General features: G+C 41.5%; 2 protein-coding genes across 3 annotated transcripts in view; one reads left to right on the top strand and one right to left on the bottom strand.

The window, feature by feature from the left end:
- The first annotated feature begins 625 nt into the window (after positions 1-625).
- On the top strand, positions 626-7,613 carry grem2a (gremlin 2, DAN family BMP antagonist a). The gene is made up of 2 exons (XM_046401306.1): positions 626-1,066; positions 6,200-7,613. Exon 2 carries the CDS (start codon positions 6,201-6,203, stop codon positions 6,777-6,779), a length of 579 nt encoding a protein of 192 aa, XP_046257262.1. The 5' UTR covers positions 626-1,066; position 6,200; the 3' UTR covers positions 6,780-7,613.
- A 483-nt stretch (positions 7,614-8,096) lies between these two features.
- The window catches only part of fmn2a (formin 2a), a 35,660-nt gene continuing 16,610 nt past the window's right edge, over positions 8,097-27,146 (bottom strand). For both annotated transcript variants that reach the window (XM_046401298.1, XM_046401297.1), the window contains exons 7-18: positions 26,434-26,521; positions 23,141-23,202; positions 19,018-19,109; positions 18,792-18,921; positions 18,543-18,689; positions 17,808-17,867; positions 17,028-17,148; positions 15,005-15,097; positions 11,054-11,105; positions 10,029-10,178; positions 8,916-8,997; positions 8,097-8,724 (exon numbers count right to left, since the gene is read on the bottom strand). In XM_046401298.1, the coding sequence (XP_046257254.1) occupies positions 8,698-8,724; positions 8,916-8,997; positions 10,029-10,178; positions 11,054-11,105; positions 15,005-15,097; positions 17,028-17,148; positions 17,808-17,867; positions 18,543-18,689; positions 18,792-18,921; positions 19,018-19,109; positions 23,141-23,202; positions 26,434-26,521 (1,104 nt within the window). In that variant the 3' untranslated portion in view covers positions 8,097-8,697. The remainder of the gene's footprint in view (positions 8,725-8,915; positions 8,998-10,028; positions 10,179-11,053; positions 11,106-15,004; positions 15,098-17,027; positions 17,149-17,807; positions 17,868-18,542; positions 18,690-18,791; positions 18,922-19,017; positions 19,110-23,140; positions 23,203-26,433; positions 26,522-27,146) is intronic.

Here is a 27,146-nt window from a genome sequence, read left to right as displayed (position 1 = left end):
AAAAGTGTCATCATTCTCTACACTGCTGAAGGGGTTGTTGTTCAGACTATACCCATCTGAGGTTTTGCAGGGTCTGTTGATGTTTCAGCTCTTTGATGGCAGTAGTGGCAGTCAGTGTTTTCAGTCTCTGTGCCCAGTGGTCAGCTTAGCCAGAGCCACAAAACAGACAAACATTATTGTCTCAGTTGCATCGAGGAATGTGAATTGTGGCATTTTTCAAAGGGTCCTCTTAGTGTGTCTGGGTACAGTTCATTCAGTGATTTATGGATTGGAGATTATGGGTTACAGTGCAATGTGGTCTCAGTACCAGTGAGAGAGGATAATTTAGGGTTTTCATAGGAGGTCATTGTTTTTTCACAATTCTGTACCTTAATGGCCATGGTGGCAAGATGTCATGTACTTCCTAAAAATATAAAAGACGGGGGAAGAGAAAGAGAAAACTTACAATGCAAATAGGAAGACAAAGGAAATTTTTCACTTTGATAGTTTGGTATATAATGGGTGAGTGGGAATGACCAAAAACATATCAAAGAAAAAATCGGAAGAGAGAGACAGACACAGGGATAGACAGACTTAAAAATGAAAGGAGTGAAGTTGGTTTGATTCACACAGTGACCAGGGCCAATGGGATAAACCCTCCCAGTCTTGAGGAGGGAAGTGGGTGGTGGAGATTCAAACTAAGGCAGGCTTTACAGTGAGTCAAACTCTCTCAAAGACAGAGTACAGACAGTCTGTGCAGCACTAAGATATGGGCTTACTGTGACTGAAACCTGGATTGGCTTCTCTCTTAAACCCGAAAACAAAAAGATTAAAAAGACAAACTTAGACTGAGAGTGAAAGTAAGAAAGAGACACAGCTTGTCCAGGAAGATGGGGAACTGACCAAGACTTTGAATCTTTAGTGTAGGGGGAGGGAAAGAGGAGCAAGGACAGGCCTGAGGATACTACAGATTGTGTTGCCATGGAAACCAAAACCTGGAAGCGGACGCAAGGACCACAGAAGGTGGACGACTTCCCTTGACTGCATCTTCAACGCGTTACTGTCCTGCCGCGCACTGTGGTGAGAGGTACATAAACCAAATTTTATGCCTTGCTGTGATAACACCTAGACTTTTATCAATTTTATTTTTTAAGGATGCTTTGAAATGTCAGCCACCATAACAAGTAGTATGCACAAATTTAAAATTGATGCCATTGCATTCAAGAGGGTTCTTGATGCAAGATGATATATAAATGAGCCCATGTCATTGGCTGAACTTTCCTTTCAAATAACAAGGGTTTCAGAGTGTGGCGATAAATGCTATGAAGGTGGAACGTTATATGCATCGTACATGAGGAATCAGTGATGATACATGTGAAAGCGCCGACTAGATTTACCGAGAAAACTGTAGCTAAAAGTGTGCTGGCTCAACATATTCCCTGTGAACGCATTGAGAAGTGGGCAGCAAGAGACTTGACTGAGATAGTGAGACTGAGTGACTCAGTTAGTCTCTGAGTGACTAAGTGTAGCAGAATCATGTAATTCAACCGGCAGTAGTTGTACAGCTATTTAGTTTTTCTGCCAGCAGCAAGGGTTTGATTCCCACTGGGGCCACCCATTGTAAAAATATACACCTTCAAGGTACTGTAAGGTGCTCTGGATAAAAGTGTCGCCTAGATTACTATAATTAGTGGCTGGAGGTTCCAGGGAATTAGTGTTGTGAGTGAGAGAATTAGTGAGTGATGACAGTGTGTTGTACTGTGCATCTTAGCGAGATTAAGAGTCAGTGCAGTTTTTCCTGTGAATATAAAAAGGACAGAATGACAGGTAATGGTGTTAATGTCCATAATGAACATGTTTTCTGTGTGTGCAAAATAATCTCTATTCCTGTTCACATGTACAGGTTTATTCACTTTCATATCATAAATGTCTGTATTCCTGTATGTACTGACAAGTGTAAAAGTGTGTGTGTGCATGTGTGTGTGCGTGTGTGTTCTTACAATATGCGTGCTGTGAATGGTAGGGAGTTTGCCTTCTGATCCTTCTTACAGCTCTGGTGACTGCACCACCTTGCACAGTCCGCTCCGATGTCAAAGAAGATTTAGCACACAGACATATTACAGTTTCTTTAGCCACATAAAGCACTTCATTGTAAGCCTTTAAAGATAGTAAAACTAGTATTTGATAGAAGCCTTAAAGGCACTCTTACAGTTGACATGTGAACAGGTACTAAAGAAACAGTTAGGAAAGTGGATTAAAACAATACACTAATGCTGAATTTTGGCAAGTTATGGCAAATATTTCTGTTAAACTAAAAGCTTTTTAAAACCAAAAGCTTGCTTGCTAACAAAATATGGCGTAAAGGAGCTATTTTAACAACCCTTAATACGCAGAGGCCTGCTGGTGTGCCAGTTCTTGCAAACTCATGCTGTGCAGCTAAACACCGTGATCCTACAGTTTCCAAATACTCGTATGTGTCTAAAATGATGATCAGGACATCAAGAATATTTCCATTTGATGGAATAGTAAAGCCTTAAAAATGTGCAGTCTTGGGCTCAGATATTTAACAAGTGAAAAATAATACAGCTTCAGTAAAGATCTGGAACAAACTGGTACAGAATATAAATGTGATGCTGTCAGACAGTGTGAAATAAGGCCATTTTAGCAAGCTTAAAGGTAAATAAGGGGAAAATGGTATGTTAAGGGATTAAACAAACAAATTCCACTGTAAGTGCAAATGGACGGTGGTGTTAATCTAAGTAGTGCCATCCTGATCTGAAATGAGAAACGCTGTACAGTCATAGCATCCCTAATTGCCCCTCATCCTCCACTAAAGCACTTAATGTTGCTGAGGCGAAGGAGTTGCCTTACATTCTTGCCAGTACTTAGCTTGGAAAGCATTATATATGGGCTGCTAGTCATTATCAAGATGGATTGTGGTGACAAATGGCTGCCCGAACTGCCTAAAGCAGCCTCCTGGCAATGTTGGCATTAGACACATTTACCCAGAAAAGCCCCCAAAAGGACCCCGCCACCCCCTCACCCCAACTGTTAATGAGCCAACAGCCCAGCGTAGTTTGGGAAAATAGAATCCGCAAATGCAGATAATGACATGGTTCCTCTTTGTGTAATTGGCTCCAAGTGAAAACATTTCATTTACCTCTCTTTCCCTCTTTCTTTATATCCTGTGTATGTGTTTGAGTCTGTGTGTGTGTGCGTGTGTGGTCACGTATGTGTGTGAGTGTGTGTACGTGTGTGATTGAGGTTTGAGCTGCACGGTGAATTAAATGCAGTTCTACTGTAATTAACTGCACTTACCAGTCTGTGTGTGAGACTTTCTGACGCACCAATAATTGAGGCATCAGGTTTTGTTTGTTTTAACCTGCCTTTGAAGACAAGCTGGGAAGATGTTTCACATGGTTTAGTGGAAGCACATCTGTGTATACAAATTTGAAAGTCTTGAAAGGAGTCCTGTTTCTTTTTCCTCAATTATTCAACAACTGAATATCTGAAATATTAAAATTGTTAGCATCCACACTGAGTTTTCATGGCTTATTATGTTTTTTTTGTTTGTTTTTTTTATTTCACTGTGAGATTTGAAAAGAAAAAAACAACAACAACACCAACATTATTATCCAGACAGACAACATTACCATGGTATTATAATGCCATTCTGAAAAACAAAAACATAACAAGTTCCCACTGATGATAATAGTTGTTTTCAAAAAAGGCTTGTGTCTAGCTCAGCAGTCTCTTCGGTATTTGTTTCTGGTATTTGTAATTTCATTAGAAGACTGGATTTTGGAACCAGGGTCTGCCGCAGTTCAGTGAAGCATGTTCCCCAAGTATTTGCGGTTCTTGTAAAACATAAAGCTGTGTTTGTGGACAATATTAGCGTTTAGCAGACAGAGAGGTCCGGTTCATTTCTGTCTCAGCATTAACACACAAAACCACAGTCTCCTTCCGTCTCCGGGACATTGTGATGATTAGCGCTGCGCGTCAAGGAGAGACAGACCGATAGAGTGACAGAGAGATATAGAGGGGGATAGAAAGAAGTAAAGAGACAAGCAGCTTGTGGAGAGATATATAGCTGTGGCAGGAAGGCATATACTGTGCATGAAGCCCAAGTGGTGTTGGTTTTGTCTCCCAGTAGGTCATCTGTCCCAAACCTCACCATCTATTCACCCCCTTTCCTTCTATCTCCTAACCCCAACCACTAACCATCCACCCCTCCACCTCAGTGTTCCCCCCTCAAGCCCCTGAATCCCTACCCCAAAACCGCAATTTGTCCTGCAGCAGAGATTGATGAGGATAGCTTGGCAGGACCGGCACTATCATGCGTAGGCCACGTTTTGGAGTGCAGAGGGAGCCCGGCTGCTGACTGTGTAGGCCATCCGTCACGCCCTGTGTACACAGTCGGTCAGGTCATCCCTCAAAAGTCCCTGGGGCTTTGCAGACTGTAGCTCACTGGAGTCACAGGGTGCCTCTTTAAGCGATGGATAGCTGGAGAACAGAGAAACGGAGAACAAGAGGCTGCACACAGAAGCAGAGTCTGTTCCACTGACCAGGGGTTCATGCATTTAAATACACAGTCAGCAGGAATGAGGCAGAGCAGCTAAAGACAAATGAGACACTGTTGCGCATGGAAGGCAGATCACTGGAAGATGGAGAGGGGTCACGACTCCCTGATGCAGTAGGTGGTGGAAGGACCCAGCGTGAGTCTTTGGCTCAGTTAGCAACCTTCTGATGGGTGTGTGGGTGTTCGCACTTACAGAGGAAGCACAGCTCTGAGATGCAGTTTCCGTCCTGATGAAGATATCTGCGGAGTGTTTGGCAAAATAAATAAATAAAATAAAATAAAAATATGGTTTTAAAAAAATCAATTCTCTGATGCATTGAAAATGTCATTGAAAATTGTCTTCAAAATACAATTTTCTAATGGATATCCACAGATGAAAGAGACCATATATCAAATAAAGGCTTGATTGTAAGTGTGGGGCACTGATTTTTTGGCACAGTGTACACAGTGTGTGTGTTCACAGGCTTGATCACACCGAAGCGTCTTCCTTATCCAACAGAAAAAGCCTGCCTAGAATTTAGCCTACATCTCAGTTAGATGGACAGCTGCTGTTCAACTTACGGCAAGTGCTGCCGGGATGGTAATATATGGACTTCAGCGCTCTTTCAGGTCGGACACGGCTGCCACGACCTCAGGGTCAAGGGCAGAAAAAAGGAGGCAAAAAGCAGAGTGGATTATGATAAAGTAATTTGTTCCATGTCAGAGTGAGTTGCAGATCCAGGAAAGGAAGAAAGGGAACATACAAATTTGCACAGCAAAGTGGAGTCTTTGAATAGGAGCAGCCAATGGCCTTGAGGCAGTTTGGTTCTCTGTCAGAATTTCTGACTTGATGTCATGCAACGCTTGTCAGGAGCAACATCTGCTGAAAAGATGCTTGAGTGATGGTCAAAAATGTGCTGGCGCGAATACTGACAGCATGCACAGGACGGATACTCCGTCCTGAATAATGGATAAATAATTTCTCTAGATCAAAATATCTTTCTGGTGCTAGCATGACACAGATGACACTATGCTTATTGTGGACATTATGGGTCATTCTCAGTTCAGTTTGCTTCATAGTATATCACCAAAGAGTAGAGGAGTGGACTCCCAAAGGGCACTGTAGAGTTCCCTAACTCTTCCCCTAATAACATGCAGATGGGCCCCTCTAATGCCTGTTTACATATCTGCGGCATAGTTCATGACTAAAGTAAGCAAAGCCCTAATTATTTTACCCGGCGACGGGACCAATAAAATCAACTTCCCCTTCTCGTTATGGGTGTTTAAGTGTATCCTTTGATGGCAAGGCTTTGTTTATTTTTGGAGGAGTTGCGTAGCCGAGAGGAAAGCAAATAAAAGTAATGACACAGAGATGCTGACAAATGGGGGCCCTGGTGATGGATTCATTTCCACAATGATTCCAGGGAGGCTAGACTGCCAAGGTGGTTCAACGTGAATGCACATTCACACAATTGGAAACACGACTGGTAGTATTAATATCGTGTTAGCAGTTGTATGACTGCCACGCATCATCACCTGCTGCTCGAGTTACACTGGCTTCAGTCTGAAAACATGTGACAAATATTTTCAAATATTTTCAGACACCGTCTTTTCTGTGTAGTAATGCGTTGAATAGTAATGCATCTCTCTTTCTATTTGCAGAATGTTGTGGCGAATAACTATCCCAGTCATACTGGCTGGGGTGCTCTGCATCACAGCAGAGACCAAAAAGTCTCGGCCCCAAGGATCTATCCCATCTCCACACAAGACCAAAGGGAACCTGTCCTCAGAGCGCCACCATCGGCTATTGCAGCAGAAACCGGAAGTGCTATCCTCCAGCCGGGAGGCCTTGGTGGTCACAGAGCGCCGCTACCTCCGCAGAGACTGGTGCAAGACCCAACCCCTCCGCCAGACAATCAGTGAGGAGGGTTGTCACAGCCGCACTGTGGTCAACCGTTTTTGCTATGGCCAGTGTAACTCCTTCTACATCCCCCGCCATATGGGCCCCAGCTCAGGTCAGGGTCAGAGCCGAGGCCAAGCATCAGGCTCCGGAAGGAAAGGCCACAATAAGGCCCAAGAGCCGTTCCAGTCCTGCTCCTTCTGCAGGCCACATCGCATCACACAGCTCACAGTGCAGCTAGACTGCCCAGACCTGCAGCCCCCCTTCAGACACCGTAAGGTGCAGAGGGTCAAACAGTGTCGCTGTATGTCTGTGGATGTGGGCAGCCATGGGAAACTGTGAAGGACTTAAAAGGTCTTTCAGATGACATCATATAACTATTGTCAACAGCAGAAACTGACAATCCTCGCCAAACAAGGACTGGCTTCAAGTTGAACTATTGTGCATTTTGTCGTACAAATAATGGCTTGTCCCACAATAAAATGACATGAAGCATGGAACCGGTATTATTATGGAAAGACTCAACATCGATTTATGACAGACTTGCAGCCATGTTGACAAGCCAAAGCTGTTGAAAGAGACCGATTCAAGTGGATGTGCAAGTGGCACTGACGGAGCCAATATTTAACAATGAAAACATTTTTCCCCCTTGTTATTTCAAGGAGTTACTATTTACCTGACTATTTGTACATTTGTCACACCTCCTTTGTGATAAAGAAAGTGTCTCAGATTTTTAAAACCACATTACTGACACTACTGATAACAAAGTGTCTAAATCGAAAACTGAACTGTATAAAGAATGACCCTATTAAAAAGTTTCTCCACAGGTGGATCTACAGCAATTGCCACCAGTGCTTTTACCTGCAGGAGATGTTGACAGTATATTTAATTTGTTATCCTGTATCTTTTCCTATCATGTCTATGAATGATACACAAGTTGATGCCAGGGAAAAGATTTCAAGAAACATGAAAGAACACCACGATGACCAGCGGCATCCAGCCGCTTGAGCAACTCTGGCTGTATACCGTGCATTCGCCACAAACATACAAGCCAGCAGGAAAAACATACTGCAGCATGTGTAACAGAGGTGCAATGCAATATATACAGTATCTATTTTATGTATGTGTGTATGTATGTATGTGAAAAGTATATTAAATCTATTTCATATAAAACAACAGTGGTGCTGAGTGCATGTAATTACAAGTTCATATGACAAACGATAAATAGAAAATCCATCTGCAACAGCAGAACTTCTATTAAAAATTTATGTAATTTCTTTTATTCAATAAATATATTTTTTAATGGTCAGGGGTTTTCAATCAAAACATACTGTTGGTATTGCACATGAACATCACATTACATGATCATTTGCCACCATTGACATATGGGAGTTCACTCACTCACCCATAGTAGGAAAGGCAAAACTAAAAAAACTGCATAACATTTAGATAGTTGACAATATGGCTGAATAAAACAACATCAGGACTATATATGATCATGCCACTAGCACATGTGCGGCCTTTTTGGATGGAAAAAAACACATTAAACCACACTGAAGAAGTGCTGTCTGTAAAACACATGTATAATCATGACCAGGTTATGAGACACGCTTGTTGAGATTTGTCATGTTTAAGCCCACACAAAAGTGATTATTCTTCTTTAAATGTAACCTTTAATTACATATGATATGTCTCAGAAATAGGCTCTGTTCCTCAGCGCTCACGTGAACTCTCCTCTGTGCGATAAGGCACTTTCTGCGTGATAGGCGATCCATACCTACCTTATAGAAATGTTATAAAATTCTGTGCTTTTCACCATGAGGGAAGATATAAAGAGGAAGTGTTCATGGCTTCCTGGTAAACCAGATTTAGGAAGATAACAAAAAAATAGGCTACATATGGCTTAGAAAACACTGAGGACATTTGCTACTCATTTCAGACTCCAGTGAGCATTTTCTGGCAATGACTAAACTACATTTTATCATCTCAGTTTAAGGATGCCTTTTGGTAGCAATATTTCATTTAATTATGCAAGTGCTATCAAAGGGCGGCCGAGAATGTAATTTTTCATCCCACTTCTAAACAACAGCCACATAATATCCACTTTGAACCAACTCACAATAAACAACAGGTCTAAATCAATTGAAAACAAATACTGGAAGCAAATAAATGTTGTAAAAATGACTGATGAGTCATTGTCAGATTGTACAAACAGTGCTTGTGCAATAGGCTCGGTGATGATAATTTTCCATTCTCTGCTTCAGATCTTCTGACCCAGCTTTGCTTTCTGTGGAATGAAAAATGAGTCTGAGTTATTTACAGCTGGCAGTACTGGCACTCATCTCGATATGTTACTGTAAGAGCCAGGAGTGTTGTTTCTTCAACACTCTGAAAAGTGTTTGCAGGGAACAGAGCCTTAATAAGTAAAAGCACAGATGAAGCCATGCAGTAACTGTGACAAGAAGTGTAAAGACGTACTATTCCGGTTGCATGTTTGGGTTTCACATTGTAGGAAGCCTTTTCTCTGGCCTGTTTGAAGCACTCCTCAGCCTTTTTGACTCTGAAAAAAAGACCAGCAATGACCATCAGTCATCCTATGGAGGCGCACTCATTCACACTTCTGAAATTCACTAATTCCCCATTAAAAAAGGAGGATGGAGCGCAAAAATCCCAGCTTGGACCATCCTGACACGGTCATCTGATATCTGGACACAATGTTCTTGGTTTGTCAAAGCGCCAGTCCTCCTGCTTTGAAATGACTCACTCTAGTTTACTACTGCATGGAGTGAGCCAGCAGTGTCACTACGCATTTGTGCTTTAGAAAGACAAATAATCGACATGTTGGCATTAAGCGAGTTAAACAATTTATCAACAGACACGGCCCTTGCCTCTACTCAGTGCAAGGGTATTGTGAGTGCTGCACGTTTGCATGTCCACACAGCACAGGTGACGATTAATATCTAGTTCAACTGAAGTCTAAAAGGAAAACCAGCAGAGAGAGAATCGGGATGATTGCCGATAGCAAAGGGCAAAGAGTTAATGCTTTCAATTTTGCTTTTATTCTTTCCTACTGAACAAGCAAAGCTTGTGACATGTTGCTTCTCTTACAAATACATATCACAATTCAATCTTCATTTGGCATAATGGACCAATTTGCTTTTTGTTGACATATGCAACACTATCTTTATATTCATCGAACCACTGGAAGCTAACTGGATGTTGCATGTGTTCTTTTCATTACGGGGGTGAAGACAAAGATTTGGGTCATTTAACTTCTTTTCCCCTTCATGAATTTGAATGAATCTGATAGGATCTTCAGTGAACACAAGATGTACAGCATGTTATTAATGGTTCTGGAACTTATGCTTGGGGAAAATTCTCAATGTAGGAACATTGGTGTATCTGTAATGACATTTTAAAGGTCAGAGAGTTGTGAGCCCTTCCATGAGACAGAGAAAGAAAAAATGAAAAGACTCAGCAGGATGTGATTTTAGGACAATAGGTTCAAGTGTCCTGTCAGAAGTGGGTATCTGTATTAAGTGTGATGTTACATGTTAAAACTGGAAACTTGCTTTCCCATCATATTCTCACCGTTCCTGTAACATCAGCTTATTCTGCTTCTTCCACTGGTCTTTGAAATCAGTGGAGAACTCGTGCCAAAGGGAGAAGAAAGTGTTTGGAGAGACCTCTTTCTCTCCTGCCTTGGGTTTAACTGAAAAAGAGACACTCAACTCCAAGAAGCTGAGGGCAGAGACCAAAAACATTACTTCAAAAACCAAACTATTACAACATGAGATTACAGAAACCTACCAATGATTGTTTTGAAACTTGGCCATACTCAGCAACTATGCAAAATATGAAAGTTAATCTTGCAATAATATGTTTTTTCAGAGGTTTAATAGTAGAGCAGCATAAAAAAACACAAACCAATGATGACATGCATTTAAAAAAACATTAAAATTAAATTACTGCCACTGAAGCAGCATGGCCATTGTTTTTTTTCCCCCTCGGACAGATGAACTTCCAGGACTAAATGAAACTCTTACACATGTCACATACAGTGTTTAGCTTTGTCACTCCTCTGCCCATTGTGCCCCTGTGTAACTTTGTATATGCATGCACGCTCATACTGTCCAGGAAAGGACCAGGAGGCAAAGACCAATCTAGCAAAAGAGTTAAATGTGGTTGCCATTTGCAGTGGATCAATACAGTGGACAGGTTGGGGTCTTTTTGTTTGGAGTGTGCTATAGGAACACATTCCTGGCCAGTAGTAACAGAAGCCTGGAGCCAAGGCTGTCTACTCTCGCTCCGCTTAGATAAACAACACAGACACCGGCACAGGGGGCCTCCCGTCTACTGAAGGCCTGACATGATGGCCTGCACCTTCCATGTAACTCAAGGAACCAGGAGTCCTAAATATTGACAAAGCAGCAAGATTATATTTCTTCACTGCAGTGAGAATATATCACTTCAAACTCTATTGGACTGCATTATCCCGTGATGCTTTTACTTTCAAATTCACAGCTGTGGTCACTGTTGTGACGGTGGGGAAAACGTTGAAAACAAACGAAAATGTTTCAAAATTAAAAAAAAAGAGAAAAAAAAAAAGCTCTTACATTTTCTGAGTGTCTGCCAGCTGCTTCTCTTGCATTTCTAGTTCAGTTTTGGCTGTAAAGGAAAGCACAGGATTAGATTAGGATTAAGACAGATAGAGGATTTCCTGTAACATCACAAATACATCTTTCACCTACAATACAAGTTGTATATTAGGAGGATTCCACATGTCACCATTACTTAAACCAGCTGTCATCTTCAAGGTCAGGGCTATGCCACCGGGTTATTAAGTGTCGGACGGTTCGTTGTTGCACAACTGATAAATGAACGCTGCAGATCGCAGGACAAGTGCTTCTTTGTGCAGTGTTACTTTGAATGGAGACAGATGACTTGGTGTGTGTGTGTGTGTGTGAGTGTGAGTGTATGTGAGAGAGAGAGAAAGAGGTGTGAGAGAGTGAAAGAGAGACAGTTGCACACAGTGGTACACATTTGGAGACATTTCCAGCAGGCCGCAACATTTATCTCGGTGAGCCATCAGGATCATTTTTAGTATGTTATAAATTATGAAATGAGAGAACAGCAGTGAAATGTGTCGGCCTCAGTCAAGAAAATCTTGCAGGTTTCTGCTTATCAAAGTTCAGATCCGTGGGCTGATTTTCCAGTCAATTGTCAAATATAGCAGTGTAGAAGTAGAGCCAATCCAGTTTTTTTGTTGTTGTTGTTTTTTTTCTCTGGTCTATGTCTTTACTGTGTTGCTGTGTGACAAAAGGTTAGAAACTAAATTCTCCCCCAGAGAAGCTTCTCTGTCCCCTCAAGTCCAATTATCTGTTAGCTGCTGCTGCCTACAACTGTCTAATGGTCAGAAATGACCCATAGTCTCCTCATGGCTTCCCGAGGCAGACATGACAGTAGATGGGACAGAGAATCTTTACTGGCACAAATCTGTCTTCTGCTTTTGTCCAGAGAATATCTGGTTGCTAACATATAATTGAAGCCAGAGCCCTTCTAAAGACCTCAGACAAACCCATTGAGATCTGCGCTAAATCACTCCGTAGGCCACAATCCTGTCTCTGGCTGCTGACGGCTCATCAATAAATGGTGACAAATTGATAAATAATATGAAAGGGGCTTGCTTAGTATCCGGATTGTTCTTTGCTCTTTGAGAAAAGATGTTTCAAGATGCTCTTTACCCTTTTCTAGAACAACGAGCCAGAAGATTCTGCTTAGCTAGAATATCAATGACAGAATTATTTTTTTGGGCAGCATGACTAATCTGATAAACACTGTATTTACAACAAAATATAAGAATATTTATTATTAAATTCTCTTACTGCATCACATGATTTAAAATGATACAGATCAACATGTCTATTTAATATACGATTTTACCAGAATGTGGTACACGTAAAAATGAAACATTATAGTTCGATGCCAGTTTCAACCACATCAGTCAACGCAATGTGACATTCTAGGCAGCAGAGTTGTAGTTTGAGTTTGACATGAGTCCGACTAATCTTCATGTCCATCAGAAACAGATTATCACACGGCCAGTGCTCTCTGCTAGTCACAGCGACTCCATCAAAGGCCTGCATGCATGAGAATTTGCGAAGCGAGCGGGGAAAATCAAGCTAGACCAAACAGCCGAGCTCCAACAAGTCCGCTCCCACTGTTATTCTGTGGTTAGTTTCATGGTCAGAAAATAAACAAAAGCGGTTTAAACTGTGGAGCCAGAAACAGTTTAACCCCAGGCTTTTTAGAAATTACAGAAATAACAAAAATAAGACATTTGGCTGTTGTTCTTTTTTTACCGCCGCAGTGGAGGAACCCCAAGAATCCCGTCTGGAGCCTTCTGAGTCATGTTCATGTTACGGTGCTTACATTCTGCTCTCAGAGGAAAAACCTCGTCATTTGCATCAAAGAAAGAGATCCCATATTTCTCTCAAACACAGAGAGAGAAAGGAAAAAAAAAGAGGGGGAGAGGTGGAAATGGGAGAGATGCTTTCATCTGCAGACTTCCTTTAAAATGGACAGTGAGCATTACCACGGAAGAACATATGCTATATATTATGCTCTCATCTGAATACAAAAGCAGTTGGAATAGAAGCTTGTAAGACGGGTCCTTCAGAAAGATTGGTCACACTCAACTGAATACAGCCAGGGTCAAATCCAATACTACATAAAAATGACATTTGGCTTGTTATGTTAAAACAAGCATAACAAACTAAGTCTTACACCTTTGAAGAGGACCACAATATCCCAGGATTGTTGTACTGTAGATGTCAGATTATAGATTAAACAAAAAAAAGCAGAACAGAATGACATCTGGTGAACATGAAGGGCAAACATGACTACATTTTCTGCGGATTTTGCCATAACAATGTCTACAACAAAAACGTAGCAGTAGCTGTTAGCCCACTTTATGAATTGTTTTGTTGTTGTTGTTGTTTTGGGTTGGTTTTTGTTTTTTATCCGTCTTTAGCTTCCTTTCACTGTGTCTACAAGAGACTGGCACTGAGGATGGCAACGCTGAAAATTTGGTACAGATATGCATGGTCCTGAGGGGATGAATCCTAATGACCTTAGTGAGATTTGATCCCCCCCCTCTAAAATCTCCATATTGTCAAAGTTTTCAACTGATGACTCAAAATCTATTTGATGGACTGGAGCAAAAATGTTCTATAGTGCCACCATGAGGCTGACATTTGTGCTTTTGAGAAATAAACTACTGTTGCAAGGATTGCTGGATTTTGTTTTTGGTGCTAGTAAACATTAGCATACTAACGTGCTAAACTTTAATTGAATATGGCCAACATTATTTCTGCTAAAAATAAGCGTGGTAGCTTTGTCACTCTGAGCGTGTTAGCGTGCTGACGCTCAGCTCAAAGCGCAGCTGTGTATACAGCCTCAGAGCTGCTAACACGGTTGTAGTCTCTCGTTGGAATAAAAGGGTAATGGAAGAGGAAGTTCTCATCATTTACAATCAAGTCATCATCTTCGTTTTAACAGCCCTCTTGGTAAACACTGCGCTGTGAAGGTTTATTTGATTTCCTAATAGGACTGCAGGAGTGATAGAAAGAGAGAAGAGGTCAACGAGGCAAATGGGTGCGTCTAATCTTTCTGTCGTTTCGCTGACAGCAAAATAGAAAGAAACCTCATTAGGATGGGACGGCAGTGCAAAAATAAAGGAAGGCAGGAACTGAGGAGAAATCTTTAACACTGGAAAAGGATAAACATATGTCAAAAACATCATGACATCTGAAGTATTAAGTGAAAAGGATTAGGTGCCAAACAAGTTTTATTCCAGCCTCTCAGGCATCCACTTCTGTTCTCCACAATCAGTTTAACAGTCTGCATGACAGGTTCATCTTTGGCCATCCTGAATCTTTCCTTTGAGGCAGAGCAAGACATACTCTGTTTTATAAGGTAGAGATCCAAGATAAAAGACCCAACTACCAGGGGCTGTTATAATCCATCAAAGCAGATAGGCATACTTGAAACAATAGCTGTTAGTTATTCAATATACCCTGGAATAAACAGACGTCCCTATGGAAACGACACTGAGTGAACTCTCATGTTTGTGCTGTATATCAACCAGAAAACAGCATGAAACAGATTGGAAATGTGTCTGCAGATTTAAATCATTCTGACTGATGAGCTGCTTCTCATACTCTCGCACCACAGTGGCGTTTTCAGCTTAGATATGCCAACGCTACACTGAATTGAATTAACAAATATAGATAAGTATATTTTAATTTTTTAAATATTTCTCTAAAAGCAGGACACTTCACTTCTTAGTAAACATTACTCACACATGAGTAAATAGTGTATATGTAAGGGATTCTTTACAGTATATGGTGAAATTCTGAGTATTTATAGAAGAAGAAGAATAGTTTATATGTGACTCTAAATAGTCCATTGTTGTTTTGATGTTTGTCGTTGGATTTGAGGACAAGAAAAAAAACAAAAAACAACAGAATGTCACCAGATTTATCAGTTGTTAGTTTCAGTCTCACCTTGGCTCAAAAATTCATCCATCTTGTCCTTAAAGGGTTGCAGGTTCTCCTCAGTGGATAACTTGCAGACCTTCTCTGTCTCGGCTGAGCATGCTGAAACGACGAGATGATCGTGATGAGTGGGGGGGAAAATAAAGTCTTCCAGAGCAATAACATCTCTTATCAAACACTTGTGTGCAGCATTATAAACAGTGCATGTCACGCATGTACAGCTTGCTTTGATAAATCACTGCTGAATTTCTGCTGAATAAGTGTCAGCAAAAATATAATGACCCATAATGACTAAGAGGGCACCCAGAGGAACCAGGAAGGCCTGCGCTCCGCTCCCGAGAGAACCTTATCGTCAAGCTCCATTGGCAACCATAACGGATACGCAAACTTAGCTCAAGGCCTGAGAGGTGGAGAGGCCATGAGACGCTTAAGGGAACGGCGAGGTCGGGACTGGGCAAGTGGTAATTCACAGACCATATGGTGGCTCCACCAGAAAGGTACACAGCGAGCTCTCTCCACTGTGCTGCTTGCTGATGTCCTTCGAGCCAGCCAAGGCCATTTCGGCACCGTCTACCTATCGGAACCCCCCTCTGGGAACTGTCATCGAAGCCAGCGTCTGTTAGAGCACTCAGCTGGCTCTGCTAGGTAATGAAGAGGTCTGCAGGTATAGCATGTGATGATGTATTTATGTATGGCCAGCATGTGCCACTGCCACTGGGGTCGAAACAGACGCAAGTCCATTTCCCTTGCGAGCAACTTCATCTTTATGAATTGCAAATAATGAACAGCCTAAAGAATCATTATGGCAGAGGAAAAACAATGTTTGGCAACACGGATCAGGCGCCTGATTGGTTTAGCAGCAAAGATACATAAAACATGATAGAGAACAGACCAGGTTTGGGGAATTGTTGATCGAGCTTTAAGCACACAAACTCACATGTACATACTCACACATGTGCACATGTATGTTTGCACAAAAATACACAGTCATTTTTTACCACCTGTAGGCACTTGAGTCCTTGGAAAGTGTTGTGAGTGCTGAGTGACTCGAGCCAGAGAAATGAAAGGGAGTATTTCCCAACTGCCTCATTCATTAGAAGTCTTTGCACTCAACCAATCAGTTTGGCATGTCAAGCATAATCCAGTTTCAACAGTGTTTTCCTGAGTGTCTTGATATGCAGTAACATGACACATTCACTCTTGCAGTTTTTTATCAAGACACTTTTATGTTTACTTAGAAATAATGTTTGTGTTTTAATGTGCTTTGACTTAAAGATTACATAATTATAATCAAAGTTCAATGGAAATGACAAATAGAGGATACTTTTTTTTTTTGATTGATGGTTAGTTGCGTAATAGATTAACCACATGCGTCAGGTCAGGAACTGGAATAACTGATGAATGGATGAATTAAAGAGTCAAAGAGTCAGCCATTAACCAAATCAGTCCATGCATTAATCATATTTAAGACCCTGTTGGGCAAAGCGAATCACACAAAACATGCAGAAGTGCAGGAATATTCTGAAATTCTCTTAATACAGTCTCATTGTCGTGCGTTGGAGTGTGGGGCAGTTCAGAGCAAGGAGCTCCTCCTCCACTTCAGTGAATAACTGATGAACCTTTGATAATGCACACAGGTAGTGGAAGTTCTCCAACCTCGCCCCCTCTATATTTTGATCTCTGTTTCATGAGGACAGTAAAGGCACACCAGGTCCAACAGGAGTCTACATCTGACAAGTCACATCTGCTTCTGGTTAGCTTGTCTGTATGACAAACAGATGCTATCTCTCTCCTGACCCGCCTCTCCGATCCACACATGACCATAGCTGGTCAGGCTTAGAAAATTACTTTCCATTGTGCAAGAAGATATGTCCATGGATTAATACAGAATTTATTGCTACCCACAGTTCCAAGTTATGGTATTTTGAACATGACAATGACACCTGCCACAATTTGCTGGATATGGCACGGCCAAGTTTATCTTGTAAGCTTGCTGTTTAAAAGGTTTTGGAACGTAGGTTGACAACCGTACCATTGAGGTCTTTCCTCAGCTTGCGCAGATCTCTTTGAAAGTCCTCAAACTTCATCTGGGAGGCCTGGAAAAGATCCTGAGGCTCAGGCAGAGGGTAGACACATGTCTCTCTGCCAGCATCCTGGTAAAACCCAACACACATTCATGGACACAAAACACACACACACAAATGTCAAAGTCAGTCTTCCTCAAATGGGAGAGGGTCTTTCTGGTATACACTGTATGCACCAGTCATGGTTGAAATAAATGTCCTCAGAGACCTAACATGTACTTATCAGCAGACCAAACATTCAGCAAAGATATGGTGAAACTACAGCAGATAACGACCGTTACGCTCGGTGCAGAAAGTACATTACGGTTCTCACCATCAGAGTTACTACAAGGCCATTATGAGTGCTAGAGCCATGTCATGCAGGTTGATTTTGGCAAGCAGCACTCTACTGAGTTCATCTCATCTGGAGAACCTAATTATTTACACTAGCGCTCCTTTGGATGCTGTGCCAATGAACAGACTGCAGGTTTGAATGAACCCAGACCAAAGCAGAGCGAGAGCGGGAGACCAAGAGTGAAAGACAGACAGAGAATTATAAGAGAGAGCCAGAGGAGGAGAGAGATTTGTTTCTGCCGTAAATGAGGAAAGAGAAAATAAATAATTTGATAAAGGATAAGCCATGGTATCCTCTGGCAAGAAAGGAGATGAAAAGAGAGCTCTGGAAGGATTTCTAAGCAAATCAGACTAAAACAGAAAAGTGATTCAAATAAACAGGAACCAAAACATACCTCATCAAAGTGCCTTAGATAGTAAGCAACAATGTAGGACAAAAGACTCTGGGAGTTATCCTGAAAGAAAGAAAAAAAAAATCAAAATAAATAAACTAAATTCCCTTTATTTATTAATTTAATCATTTTGGAGCAGGACGTTTTAATTTGTGCGAGGCAAACAAGAACAGAGACAGTGGTCGTAGAAGTTGGGGATAAATCATGACATTTGATGAGCAATACAACAAAACAACTCTGCCGCGCTGGCTGTCATAACTCAGAGTTGGTGGAAAGTTTGATGTTCTTTATGGATACCTTACTTGGTCCACCACCACAAAAACACAAACCACTGTGCCCTTAAATGGCAGTGCCAAGGGCACACTGAGCCCTTTATGATATTGAATAAGAACAGTAAACAGAATGGCCTCTCCTCTAAATCTGCAGAGCTATGGTCCTCATATTTGGCAGCAAATAAGGTCCCTTTCAACTCCTGGACTCTCAGCTCTGGACTCAAGACAACTGTAAAACTGAATCAACATTTAGAGTCACCATTTTCCCATACCACAGAATTGTTTTGAAGAAACAATGTCAATTACAGAAAGCTGTGTTTCAGTAGGTGCACATAAACTGCACTTATTTTCACACAAATTTACACATACATTTCCAGTCTGTTTGCTCGTGAGTAATACCGCAAAGCGCGTCTGCTCTTGTGGAGAGAGTGATGTTTGTTTTTACTTCTGGAACACACAAACTCACGCTGCTCTTAACGTCCTTCAGTTTTGGCAGAATGTCCAAGGTGAAACCGTCCGCCTGCCCTCGAGACCGATTACCTCCGTTCATGAAGTTGCCAAAAGCAAGCACCAGGCCAAGCACCTGCAATACACACTCACCGCTCTGGAGAGCCTGGTGCGTGTGCACACACACACACACATACATAAGATGAAGACTTGAAGGTTAAATTGAATGACAGAAAGTGAAACTGCAGGAAGAGAGCCAGTGGCTCACCTTGCACACTCTCTGAAGGATTTCTACTTTGCGGTGGATTGAGGTGATGCATTCATGGAAAGTTGACTGAAACAGGATGCAGAACACTCGCTCAGAGAAGTTGGGGATTTGGGATAACTGGAATAGAAACCTGATGAAGCCACAAAAGTAGTCACCATGACAGATCTGTCTAATGACACAGCTCTCATGTACAAAGTTTGGGTAAGAAGGTAGGTTTGACTCTTACTGTTCAGGCTTGTCCAGTGGCTTGGCATCCTCTTTGTCTTTGGATGATTTAATGTGCTTCTTAATGCCATCCATTTCATCAGCTTGAGCTCTCTGTTGAATGAAAATTGAGATTAAGGTGAAAATTTGTTGGACATGGGCAGGGGAAACCTAAGGTCACTGAGAGTGCAGGACACCAAAAAAATGTGTAAATATATGAACGTTTGTATGAATAATCTCATGAATAACAAAGCCTCACAGTTGACAAAGGATTTTTTTTTTTGTTCAAATCAAAACTGAATGAAAGACTAGCTGACCAAAATATAGTATGTGCATATTTTGACATCAAGGACTCAAATTGATCTGTTCCTGATGTTTCCTCGGAAATCTGCTTCTCTGGGCCGCTCGTGAGCAAACGTGTACGAGTGTCATTCAGGCGCATTCGCGTGCGTGCGTTTCTTATTGTTTTGTATGTACTGAAAGCAGTCTGTAATATGTATCCACTACACACCAGTTTGTTAACAGTGATAAAACCACCACATCAGTACAACAAATGCAAAAGAATTTGATTTATTCATCAAATGGACTAGACAATGACAAGAAGGGTAAAGAAGTAAGAAGGAAATCAACCTCCTATCCTCTGCCAGGAGATCTCTTGGGGCAGGACTATGCTGAAGATTTCATGTCTAAACTCTCAAACAAAAAGCAGAGTTTTTCCTGTTTCCTGATAGGACTATACTGTCAGGATGAACAGAAGCATAATTCCAGTTTTATGGTACTTATAAATTCAGGACATCTGTGTCCTAATAGTGCCACGCAGATCAGATCAAACAGACAAATATACAGTATATAGATAAACCTTAGTTATCTCCTAATGAAAGTCATGAGACATGATCAACAAAGACAGAAAGGTTTAAAAAAATGTTTTGAAGGTCAAGAATGAACCTTGACGTTAGGCAAACTCCATCTGCTGCTGAAGATCGTGTGACGCGATTAAAAGCTCCAGAGCAGCTACTAAAAGGGAACCTGAGGTGCCTTTGTTTGGTCAGCTTAGTTCTGTATTTCATACTGTGGACAAACTGCAGCTGAAGCGTAAAAGAATTCTAAAGTCGCACTTAAATTCAACTGTATGCCAATTTATACAGTGTAAGTTTCACAAATGCTGCAGAGTAGCCTTCAGCCAGGCTGCATTCCTGACTATTATCCTGCTGTCAGGCTCTGGACCACAGTTTTATACAAGGTGGTATAAAACAAAAAAGCGGGCCAGAAATGCTGCTAGTTTCACAAGAGGCAGAGACAATAGATGTTAATGTGTCTGACGCAGTTGGGCAACACAGTAAAACCATCCCCAGGAAGAGAATGTAAACTCTCTCTCTCAGTCCCCTCAGAGCCCGTAGACCCCTAAAGAGTCTCTGGTCTCTCCCCCTGTTTCTCTCCATCTTTCTCTCTCGGGTTTGGATCCTTGCAAAACATCAAACACCAGCATCAAACACACTGAGAGCCCGATTAGTATTCTACACACCGCTGCCTTCTGTCGTCGAGGGCAAGCTCTCCTTCGCCTTCTCTTGAGATGTTTTCAAGTGTAAATATATTTAATACAAAGCAGATCCTTTTCAAAGGGCAGCAGCGAAGCCCAGCAGTGTTTGGTGTAATTGGGGACAAGTAGGCATTAGCGTGTGATCTTTGAATTGCTAGGGCATGTTGCAGTGGTTGTTAGCATGAGAAATACAGTCCCATGTGGAATATCAAATGCAAACGTAGGAACGTAGGACGATATTTGTGATGCCAGAATTCTAGCAATAGCCAAGTGGTATTCATTAGGCAAGTTTCTAGTACAGGGGCTAAACGGAGCCAGTCAGGACTTAATCACTATTTATGTCACTCAATTTCCAATGGAACAACATTTATGAGATTATTTGTACATGTGAGCTGCCAAAGAAAAGTGTCCAAGTGACAAATTGCATCATGTAATAAATATGTCAATAATATTTAGACATCACAAGGTCTTATCCGAAGGGGAAAAAAAGGAGAATGAGGTGATTATTTGTAGTGTAAAAGGAGGGACTGTGGCTCCCGCTGACTTCCATGACATTTAGCTACTGTCAGCTGAAAGGATTCTGAACTTCAGACAACCAGTCTGGGCCCAGATTATGGCCTGTGATATTAAAGGGGAGGGAGCAGCGTCCCACTATCACTGTGACCTCTTTATTGGCAGTGGCTTATTGTTCAAAGAACAGGAGTGGCTATAATCCGCAGCTCATAGACTGAGCGACTCTGTCGCCGCCTGTATGTGCGTTTCCGTCTGCGAACATACTGAACAGTATGTTCTTATTTGTGTGGGTCGACATGTTTGTTTGCGAGCATGTTTGTGTGTGTGTGTGTGTGTGTGTGAGCGAAAAGAGTGAGTGAGAGTGAGTGTGTGATCTCGCTTCTAGCACAGTGAGTGAGGGTGTAACCATTAGAAGCCCCTCGCATTCCTCAAGACAGGCTGACTGTGCTGCCAACTGTGGTTTAGGGGGCTGGAGACCCACAGACAGGATGGAGTCTTGCAATACAAAAGAGAAACAATTTGGCTCCTCGACTCAATAACATAGCCTTAGGCCATAAGGGGAGAAGGAGAGAGAGGGAGAGAGGGAGAGGGCTTGAAGTCTCAGGGTGAGTGGAGAGGTTAGAGGACTTTTGATCCTCAGTTATGACACATTGGTTCATAACTACGGCTTGTCTCAAGCCTCAGTCTCATTCCCATGATCAACATTATTAATATGCCTCTGGCAGCCAAAGGTCCAGGCCTCTCCTGTGTAGCTGTGCCAAAAAGCAATTCGCAGGAATTTCACAGCATCTTAAAAGTCTATTACAGTTGAAATGTGGAAAACATGCCTGTTTTCATGTTTCATTATTTACTGACCTGACTCTGAACGGGTCTTGAACCGCTCATATCAGTGAAAGTTGATGAATATGTATTCACTGTATACAAGGAACCAAAATGGAGACGTGCTGGGAAGTAGTGATGACAGCTGTCACTCTTTTTATGCTAATATTATACCATATAATGTGGTCATTTCACTTGGCAAAGCTCAGTGTAGTCGGACTCTCTTTCTTTTCAAACCGCACCAGAGCTTTCAGGAGGAGCTATGTCACAGGAACACCGGAGTTTCTCGGCTATCATTTGCTTTGTGCAGGGGCATAACAAAAGTACAGTCACTCAGATCGAGTGTGAAGAAAACATGTTTACTATGCAGAAGTGTTGGGCCCAGGCCAGGCCAGCAGACAGACCTACACGGGACTGACTCTGTCGCCAAACAGCACACATACCAGTACGGTTTGTGGCTCGCCTGTTTGTTTTGGTATCTGAAGCGCACTTCCTTTAGTTCACCATTTCAGTATGGAATGAGAACTTCACATAGAGAAACACGTCCTCAGTGAGGTGACATCTCTCAACTGACGCCTTGTCCCTTTTGTAAAACACTCACCAGTTTAACTAAAACGTGTACCCCCCCACTACACTATAAAAGTTCAGCTTTTGAAAATCTTTGAAAACGTAACTTTTGATGGATAGGATGGTGTTTTGTGGTTTCCCCTCCGGGAAATGCCAAATAAAGCAACACTAACATCTGATGAAATGATTTTTTTTCTTTTTGCCATTTTGTTGATATCTGGTCTTATTGGGTCTTAGGTTTCAGGTTTCATTTTATGAAAAAAAAAATGAATGCCTGTTATTCATATGGCATGAAATGAGTAACCATAAATCATTTTATTTGTCACAAGCAAACTGTTCCAAAATAATACTTTTGCTGCAAACCACAGAGGAAGGAAAAAAGTGTAAGGTTTTCCCAGACCGAATGCTGCAGTCAAGATCAGCCTGAGCTGTCAGTGGTGTTACTTTGTATAATTATTCTGGGTTTGTTGCTCAACACTGTGTATTTATATGATTCTGCATTGGCAGGAAAGTGCAGAAATATATTTCAGTTGGAGAGATTTTCTTTTCACTGGTCTATTGACTTTTCTGAAACCACTGTCCACATGAGTCTTGATAATCCTCCCTTCAAAGTCAAATGCTGGCAAAGTTAAGAAATGTTTGTTACTGTTGTGACCATAAAAACATAGCTCCAATTCCAAGTAGCTCTAGAGGACATTGTTATACTCACATTTTCATAAAGGGCATGCAGAGTCTCCAGATCGACGACAGTGTTGTCCATATTTAGGACGGCTGTGGATTGAAGGAGAGGATGACATGGTTAATGTGAGCGTGTCGTGACATCTCTCATCAGAGATAAAGGCTTCCTCTTTCGCAATCACTAGACTTTTATTTATTTATTTATTTATTTTTTGGCTGAAAAATGATGACAAACATTGGCAAAACACCTTTTCAAATCTGACTTTTTTTTTTTGTTGTTGTTGTTAGTTTGTTTTTTGGGGAGGCTTTTTAAACAAGCCGAAGGTGGAATGAAACAAGGTCAAACTTCTCCCTGCGTGGCCCACATTCAGCATCATGCGCTGTATGCAGCGAGTCACACAGATATCAGCTCTCATCACGATAGCAGAGAAGGGGCCACAAACTAAAACATAAATACGAAGGTCTTAGAAATCTGTCAAAGGCACAAAGATCTGTGTTTGAACTCCTGTGTTTGAATTCCTGGTGTCGCCTTTTTGTCTCGGCACGAGGACCTGGCGCCCGTGAGCATTAATCCTTTGAAAGTAAATGTTTAAAGACAAACAGAGCCCGGGGGTCTGCGGTGTTGAGGCTGAGGTGTTGCTGTATGCACAATCACCCAGTGTAGCACTCGACACCTATATATGTATTTCTCCGTGCTGTGGGTGTCCAAATTACTCACATTGTTTTGATCTGCTGATTTGCTGCTGAGGTGCAGGGGGAAAAGCCAGCGTCAGAAAAGATAAAGAAACTCAGAGTAATGGACTCAATGCACAAGGTTCGCTTTGCCTCACATTTTATGCTCGGACAATGAATAGTGCTGGACTTCTTAGAAGCTTTTCATGTACACAGACACACACACACACACACACACACACACACACACATTTAGGAGACAAGAATAAAGAAGATCATAAGAAAAACTTGGTTAAGGGAAGGAAAGGCATTTGGAAAAAATAAAGCCAATAAAGCTCCAACTGGTTCTGTTTCATGCTTTTAGCTTTTGTTATAGCTTTCTCTCTCTTTATGTAATCCTGTTTGCTTTTTTTAATCTCTTCACTCTTGTGCCACAAGGGCAAATCCACTCCTTCATTCCAAGTTCTTTGCTGTCACTCTCTAACCTCTTCACACTCTCTCTCTCCTCTTCCAAAGCCACCACAGAAATAACTTCCTCCTCTCTGACACTCCCCTTTTCTGTTTTTCGCACTCTTCTGTTGTAACCATTTGTTTTTTATTACTATCTGAACCAAAGTCTGGCCGGCTGGTTTGATTGGAGATTGGTTTTAAAAGACATGGCAGAAAACTGTATCATCACCCTGACACAGATCTCTTATGACCAAAAGCCAGACTCATCTGCCTGGGTCTACCCCGACTACCGCATTCAACCCCAGCGTGGCGCCGGCAACCACCGTCTAATACTGCGACTGGCGCTCCAAAGCCTTACAGGAAGCAGACGCCACATAGTGTCTTATGAAACATGCAGAGTGTCAGCCAAGTCTGACAACAAACAACAACAGCTGTGATGAAAAGAAAAATGTGTTGACTCCTCGCTGAGCAGTGTGGCCGTCATAAAACACACACTGTCTAAATGAGAAATTGTTTTTCTTCGAGTCAGAGATATGAAAGCGATGAGTGCTTTGCTCGTCACAGTCTTCATCACGAAATCAAGAGAAAATAAAACAGTGATTCACAACACCGAAAGGGACAGTTACAAAGTTTTATCGAATGAATCATTTCTTTCGTAAACACACTGTCCTTTGATTCTTTAATCACATAAAAAGCCAGACAGCGCGTGGAAATGTGAGATCATTTAAGGAATGTTGTAATAACACATCACACATAATAACAATCGAATGTCTAAGAAGGCAAAAACATTTTCTTTGGTTATATTGTTTGCGCGAGGCAGCAGACATATCACCTTTGGGTGGAATAACAAATACTTCACCAAACCACTGAGCTTACTCTCCATGATATACTGAAGTTTCCAATCAGTGCTAATTATGTACACCAGCTAACGTAGGAGATGCATGACAGTGCTGATGAGAGTGGCCCTCGCTTGCCCTCCCACCCTGACCTGAGATAGATGCCGAGATAGATGCACAAAGACATTAAGATCAGGAACGCAGAAGGGAGAAAACTGTGACTACAAGAGTTAAATATGGTCCAGCCATTCTGCACATTTTAATGTAACCCGCCTGACTTTAAGCTGTAATAAAGGCTCTGCTGTAAGAAGGTTGAATAGGATGGGGAGATGAGGATTGTTTAGACATATGGATGAGAGAAGACTGGAGAGCAATCAGAGTAACTAAAACAGGAAAAACAGTCAGTTCCCATCCACATCTCTCGAATGACTTCACTTTAACAAAACCGTCCAGACAAGATGGTGACAAGTCATCAGAGAAAGACAGCAAGCGGTGGAGAAACACGATGTGAATGTTAGATTACGCAAAACGAAAGCAAAGGAATACAGACGAGAGGACAGTAACGAGGGGAAAAGATTTTAGATCTCTTGCAACATTATTACTGTGATAAAGCTAAATACTACAGGGAGCTTTAAGCTCTGGCAATGACCTCAGCCAAAACTCAGTCTTACTCACTTCTCAGTGGACTGAGAAAACATGTAGTTTATGAACTGGGAAAACAGCTCTCCAGAAACAAATAGAATAATATTAATACCAAGATCTCTATTTTGCAGAGAAAAAAAATTCAAAAACATGCTGTTTTGAGAATGAGGTTTGACTTCAGTGTTACGTCTGTGTTTGTGCAGCACACAAATGTCAACCTCATAGCGACGCTCGAGGGAAAGTCAGAGGGATTCGTCTTCGGGGCGCCATGTTTATCTGTACCAGATTTCATGGCGATCCATTTATCAGATATTTTAGATTGGACCAAAGGGGTGGACTGACTTACAACACCGAGAACCATGCCAGTAATGTGGCTAATAAAAATCACTGATGAAATACATCAAATTTATTACAATACTCCCCTGAGTTAAGCTGCAATGAAGAAATACAACAGAGGCGAGTCCTTTTGTTGGATAAAATACAGGTGAAAATCAACGTAAGAACAGTATTATACTATATATAAACGTATATAACACTATATACTATATATCATATCTATATTTTGAAAAATTTATTTATTGAGAAGTCTATCTATTTTCCCACCCTGTCCATTACATTGGTGCTTGCACTCACATGCAGGCAATAACAACTACAGTGTGCATACACATCATACAAAAAATAAATAAATAAAACAAAAATGAAAGAGGAGAATGACATAACTCACCATTCTGGATGTCCTTCATATCAAGATGAATGCTGGACATCAGGATACCAACAGCCTGCGAACGCTTGTTGTTGAGGAGCTTCACCACCTGACAGCGGATGAGATAAAGAGATGTGAACAGCGGGGTTACGCAAGGGCAAAAAAAAAAACTGGGATGTTAATATGCCAAATACCTTGTCATGCACATGTGCACGCACACGCACACAACATTTAATAACTGGCTGGAAACAAAAGACAGGAACATCACTCTCCCCTGTCTGCTTACTTCTGTGGGAGGAAACTTAATATGATTCACCCGCAAACATTAGGAAAATTATAATGCTGTCTAGCTGATGTATGATGATTAACAGTTTATCATTTTCCTCCAATTTTCCACATCCATCATCTTTCAGTCTTGCGAATCAAACTTTTTAACCAACAAGAAGCATATTTTCTAAGAGGACACATCAATTCAAGTGCTGCAACTGATCAAACACACATTACATTAGACGTTCACATCAGATTTTACGGAACTTTGCAATGCAGGATAGTGACTATAACTTCTAGTATCCCGGATCAAAACTACTCCAAAAGCTGCAACATTAACAAATGTTAAGCTGAATAATAACGACTTTTACTTGTCAAACAGCCAGGAGTTGAATATCAAGCGAGTGCTGATGAAAAACCGCATCCCGATGGTGGGGGTCATTTTAAACCACAGCATGACTGAGAAG

Source organism: Scatophagus argus, chromosome 10 (genome assembly GCF_020382885.2).
Source record: "Scatophagus argus isolate fScaArg1 chromosome 10, fScaArg1.pri, whole genome shotgun sequence".
NCBI classification, from domain to species: Eukaryota; Metazoa; Chordata; class Actinopteri; family Scatophagidae; genus Scatophagus; species Scatophagus argus.
The sequence above is the reverse complement of the archived record's forward strand: the minus strand, read 5'-3'. Positions and strand labels throughout refer to the sequence as shown.